The 6,000-nt window shown below is 39.3% G+C and overlaps 1 protein-coding gene across 2 annotated transcripts in view; it reads left to right on the top strand.

Moving 5' to 3' along the window:
• Positions 1–1,107: 1,107 nt before the first annotated feature.
• VPS33A (VPS33A core subunit of CORVET and HOPS complexes) overlaps positions 1,108–6,000 on the top strand; it is a 42,979-nt gene continuing 38,086 nt past the window's right edge. Inside the window, exons 1-3 of one of the 2 annotated variants that reach the window (XM_073586012.1) lie at positions 1,108–1,305; positions 2,713–2,778; positions 5,130–5,257. In XM_073586012.1, the coding sequence (XP_073442113.1) occupies positions 1,174–1,305; positions 2,713–2,778; positions 5,130–5,257 (326 nt within the window). In that variant the 5' untranslated portion in view covers positions 1,108–1,173. Of the gene's footprint in view, positions 1,306–1,753; positions 1,887–2,712; positions 2,779–5,129; positions 5,258–6,000 lie in introns of those variants that run through there. The other variant, XM_073586013.1, reaches the window with a different exon arrangement.

Below are 6,000 nucleotides of genomic sequence, written 5' to 3'. Positions count from 1 at the left end.
GCCAGTGCAGTGGTTGCACAGTCCGGTCACAGATTAGTGACCATTATTTGGATTGTTGCTCATGAATCACAGCTTTGCTGCTGGGCTGCTGAATTTGACTAATGCGGATAGTAATAATAATTTTGTGGATAAGACATTTTTTTGCAGCTGAAAGGTAGACGCGGTCTCTAGTACTGAGCCACATTTTATATCGTTATGCCAATGATTCTCCTCTCCAACAATCATTTGTACCAGTTCCTACTTGCATTATCTGCTGCTATAGGCAGCATAGAGGTTCAGTGGTTAGCACGTTAGCACTCTTGACTATCCGTCCGGGCTCAGTGGATAGCAATCTTGACTTTCAGTTCTGGCTTAGTGGTTAGCACTCTTGATTTTCAGTCCTGGCTCAGTGGTTAGCACTCTTGATATTCACTCCTGGCTCAGTGGTTAGCACGCTTGATTTGCATTCCTGGCTCAGTGGTTAGCACTCTTGATTTGCATTCCTGGCTCAGTGGTTAGCACTCTTGATTTTCAGTCCTGGCTCAGTGGTTAGCACTCTTGATTTTCAGTCCTGGCTCAGTGGTTAGCATTCTTGATTTTCAGTCCTGGCTCAGTGGTTAGCACTCTTGATTTTCAGTCCTGGCTCAGTGGTTAGCACTCTTGATTTTCAGTCCTGGCTCAGTGGTTAGCACTCTTGACTTTCAGTTCTTGGTACGAACAATGACAAATTCTACACAATTTTCCATGCGTTTCTGTGGTGGCCTCATACAAACCCATGTAAAGCATGGAATCTAAAAATCTTGTAATGTTGCCAACTATGGCAGCCTGTGCCTCTCCTCCCAGCAAGCAGCATACCTCCACTTCAGGCTAAAGGGAACCAGTATAGTTATTTGCGCCATAAACCACCTTTGTCCCTGAAAATATTAATAGCCAACTAGGAATTACAAGATTTACTTCAATTTTTTTCCTATTAAAAGTTAATCTCACAGTAAAAAAAAGGCTTAATAATCGATAACTTCGCGCTAAAGTCACAGCTCCTCCTCACCGCGCGCCTGCCGTCGGTCACGTGACGCTTCTAACCCAATAGTGATCAATAGAACGAGCATAAGAAAGAAAGGCGCTCGGTGATCTGCAAGTGCTGCCTGCTCTGGGTTGTTTCCGTTTCTTCCGATCACGTGATACGCTGCTAGTCACATGAATCCGGCTGTCACCAGGAGGCTGAAGATGGCGTCTCATTTGTCCTGCGGTCGGGTGAACCTGAACGTCTTACGGGAGGCGATGCGCATTGAGCTGCGGGAGTTCCTGGATAAGTGTGCTGGCAGTAAGGTGCGACGATGGCCTGTCCCATGGAGTCTCCTCTATTTCCTCTGCACCAGAACCTCTCACTTCCTTCTCTTATTTCCTCACGCTGGTTCCTTGTTTTGCAGAATATTCTCGTGTTAGAGTTGTCTTTAGATGCAGTTTCGGGTAAACGTAGCTCCAGCGCAGACGTATAATGCCACCATTGTAAACCGGAGGAGTCAGAGTTTAAATGGTTAAAAAGTAACCCAGAATACAATGATATAAAAGGGACTAATTTTGTTACAGAAGACTGATAACAGTGGCTGACCCACCAATCGTGTATAGTTACATCAGTTTCTTGTACGTTTTTGCCAATGAACGATTATTTGTCTTTTTATTAAATTAACTTTTTTTATAATTGTTGTTCTTGTTGAACTAAAGCTTTTTTTTTAACCATTTAGACTCTGAATGCTCCTGTTCACAATGGTCGCATTATATATCTGCACTGGATCTGGGCGGGTGTTGGCCCCCGCCAATCTGCTATAAATGATCTCAGTTTGGGCCATAATCGTATGAATGTCAGACAGCACCTTTCCTCCTCCCTCCCGCCCAAGACCTACTGACAGGTAACGTGTGATCCCCAATGGGCATGATGATGTGTGTGCGAAGTGTTGCACAAGTAATGGTGCTATGCAACAAGGAAAGTAAACAAACTTGGGGCAAACTTTTAGCCATAGACCTAAATCTCCAAATTTCTCTCCCTCACACAAGGATGATTGTGATTGGTGCATTTTCACAGTATGCTAGGTGTATGCGGTCTGAAGAGGAAGAAAAAAAAAAAAGGTGGCGTTATAATTTTTGAACCTTTTTTTTTAATTTGTATATATTGAGATAATCTAAATTGATACTGCAAAGAATCACGGACCCCATTTGGTTTCAAAATCGAGGGCTATTCTTCTTAATAGAGCTGATTTTGAGCGGTGACTTGGGAGCAGCACACACAGATTGTTGGGATATCTAGTTCAGCATCCCCTGCGTTAACTGCCAGGTTTTTGAGATATTTGATGTCATTCCGATGTCTGTTTTCACGTATGTGTTGCATCCATGTTCACAAGTAGAAAACCTACCCATTCTAGTTTACGGGGCTGTTCACATGCCCATGTATTTTTGAGGACAGAGTGTCCTCAAAATAAAACCAGGGGCAATATTTTGATCTGAGATGCGAATCTAACTCCCATTCATACTAATGCTTGCCCATTTTTTTTTTTTTCACCTTTTATTGGGTTGGAGATCCTGTGAATCTTGTTCTTGGGGGGCATATGAGAAAAAATGTCAGCCATATTGTGCGTTTAAATAAATAAATAAAAAACCTCATAATGTTGATTGATTAAAAAAAAAAAAATTGTATTGTGAATTACTTGGCTAATTATTTCTGTTTTTATATGCATGTAGGCAATTGTATGGGATGAATACCTAACAGGCCCTTTTGGATTGATTGCCCAGTATTCGCTCTTGAAGGTATTTTTTTATTTGTAGCTGCAGCACTATAAGACTTATGGAATCTGTTACCCTTTTTTTGGCCTTTCAGCTGCCAGCATAGACATCGGGGGCTTATCTACAGCATTCTGTAATGCTGTAGATAAGCCTCCGATGTAACCTGAAAGAGAAGAAAAACACGTTATATTATACTCACGAAGGTGGGCGGACCGGTCCGATGGGTGATGCGGTCCGGTCTGACACCTCCCTTCTTCATGCAATGACGTCCTCTTCTCCTGTCCTGTAATGGCTTCGGCACAAGCGCACTGCTCTTCCCTGTTGAGTCCTTATGGATAAAAAAACTTTCTCGGACTTACTGTGCGCTACTGGACAAAGTTCAAATCAGCGCTGCATGTAAAATTTAACTGTTTAATTCCCAACGCGTTTCAAAGTATAAAACTTCTTCAGGGGATGACATAAAGTGAACGGATACAACCATCTCCAGTTATATACATACATTATTTGAAATTTGGCGCCAAGCGCACATGTGATGGTAGGACAGATGTCAAAGTTCACAGTTGCATAAAATGTATTAACGAATCTAAACTAATTACAGTCATTGAATATTTATAATTTAATTATAACCATTGCATTTGAGGGTTAATTCCCATAGACACAACATCAAAATAGGTTTTCTACAACATGGTCTTTCTAGACACTTTGCTATAAAACACGATAAGAATTATAATGGATTTAAAATCAGTCCCATTGAGTATATTCCTAATAATCATCCAGACAGATTAGGACAATTGAATCGCAAAGAGGTCTTCTGGATCTATAGGTTAAATACACTTAAACCAAATGGACTCAACGAAATCACGGAAGTCTTTTTATAATTCGACCTCTCGTTAACATATTTCCCTCCTAATAATTTTTCAGTATATTTTCTGATGGTTTGTTTTCTACATTTCCTTTATTTCATATTTAAGCGCTTTTATAATATTATATACTAATATGCAATGCTTATGTCGATTGTGGTTTTATTTCCTTATTGATCTTTTTTCTAAAAATGATGTTAACACTGTGCATATATATATTTTTTCTTTCTCAAAGATTTTTTTCCCTCCTCAATAATAGTTCCTCCTCCTTTTTTTCTTTTTCCTTTTCTTCTCTACTCGGGAATCGATCCTGTTTCCACATGTTTCTCTTTTGATGATTCCATCCTAGGTATGAGCTTTATACCTGGTACTATTGGATTTTCCCGAAATCTTCATAGAATTATTACTATGACACATACACGCATATATACATTTTCAAATTTTATTTTTTATGCATATATTCATATCTGTTTTATACACATGTTTTTATTCAATTTTTTTAATACATTTTTATTCAACCTTTTTATCAATAAATGTTTTTAATATTTTCATTAAATAACCCAAACGTTTTCATGATTGCATATGTAATTCGTCCTCTTCCACAATACGGATCTCCCTTTAGTATAGTGGTTCTGACTTTGGATCTTGAGTTCTGTTCAACTCCTTTTTTTTTTTATGTCACGGGTTCGATATCATTTTTTTCGTCTTTCTTCTTTCTTCTTTTTTCTTTTTCTTTTCCTTTTTTTGCTTTCCCTGAAATATAATTATAAATATTCAATGACTGTAATTAGTTTAGATTCGTTAATACATTTTATGCAACTGTGAACTTGTGAACTTTGACATCTGTCCTACCATCACATGTGCGCTTGGCGCCAAATTTCAAATGTATGTATATAACTGGAGATGGTTGTATCCGTTCACTTTATGTCATCCCCTGAAGAAGAAGTTTTATACTTTGAAACGCGTTGGGAATTAAACAGTTAAATTTTACATGCAGCGTTGATTTGAACTTTGTCCAGTAGCGCACAGTAAGTCCGAGAAAGTTTTTTTTATCCATAAGGATTCATATTGGCGGTCACAGAGTGGACCTTCGGATGTGCAGCAGATGACATTTGGTTCCTATGCCTTTATTTCTCCTAAATCAGGTGAGTGGATTTCTTACATTTATTTGATTCACCACCCGGATAAGACCCTATTGCGCCCTCTTTTTCCTTAGCTTTTACAATATTGAATCTTCCCTGTTGAGGGCAGAGCAGAGTCCTGCAGTGCGCAGGTGTCGGGAGAGTTCTGGCGCCTGCGCACTGCAAAATTCTGCTCTGCCCTCAACAGGGAAGAGCAGTGCGCCGGAGCCATTAAAGGACGGGAGAGAAGGTTACATCGGGGGCTTATCTACAGCATTACAGAATGCTGTAGATAAGCCCCCGATGTCTATGCTGGCAGCTGAAAGGCCAAAAAAAGGGTGACAGATTCCCTTTAAGGTTTGGTAAATGCAGGCTGTTATGTTTGTTTATTTAGGATCATGATGTGGAGAAAATGTTTACGCTGAAGTCGGGCCCACTACCATCATCTGATGTTAAAAACATCATATTTTTTGTCAGACCCAGGCTGGAATTAATGGACATAATTGCTGAGAACATTCGGAGGTATTTCTTATATTTGATGTTCTATGTATTGTTACTTAAAGGGGTTGGCCATGTACAAAGTACATTTTAATCTTGGAATAAAAATTATTTCCACAATTAAATGTGTTTTAAATAAAATGTTCCCCTGCTGAGCGAATCTTATAGATGTTCCCCTGCTGTGTACTGTGTAACGGCTGTGTCGGACCATGTGCAGTAACATGGGCTGATCATACCACTGGTCCTTGCCAAGGGAGGGAGCATAAGTCACTTCTATAATAAGTATGCATCTAGACCAAGCAGTGGGGGTTTACAGCTGGCTGCTTTTTAACACATTTCCCTGCCTGTTTTATCACAGGAGTGTGTTTCTAGGAGCATAGTAAAAATCTTGTCTCTTTCAATAAAGTTTTTATCTTCAGGCATCACCAGCATATATAATATATTGTTCCAACTACCTTGCATCTCAAAAAAGGATGGGAAACAGGCTATAATATCTTAACCCCTTCATTACCAAAGGTGGTTTGCACGTTAACTCCCCGGCCAATTTTTACAATTCTGACCACTGTCCCTTTATGAGGTAATAACACTGAAACGCTTCCATGGATCCTGGTGATTCTGACATTGTTTTCTCGTGACATATTGTACTTCATGTTAGTGGTAAAATTTCATTCAAATAACTTGCGTTTATTTGTGGAAAAAAATGGAAATTTGGTGAAAATGTTTAAAATTTCGCAATTTTCCAACCTTGAATTTTTATGCCCTTAAAT

This window comes from Dendrobates tinctorius, unplaced genomic scaffold (genome assembly GCF_039654945.1).
Source record: "Dendrobates tinctorius isolate UK_male_01 unplaced genomic scaffold, ASM3965494v1 ptg000090l, whole genome shotgun sequence".
In the NCBI taxonomy this organism is placed as follows: domain Eukaryota; kingdom Metazoa; phylum Chordata; class Amphibia; order Anura; family Dendrobatidae; genus Dendrobates; species Dendrobates tinctorius.
The sequence above is the reverse complement of the archived record's forward strand: the minus strand, read 5'-3'. Positions and strand labels throughout refer to the sequence as shown.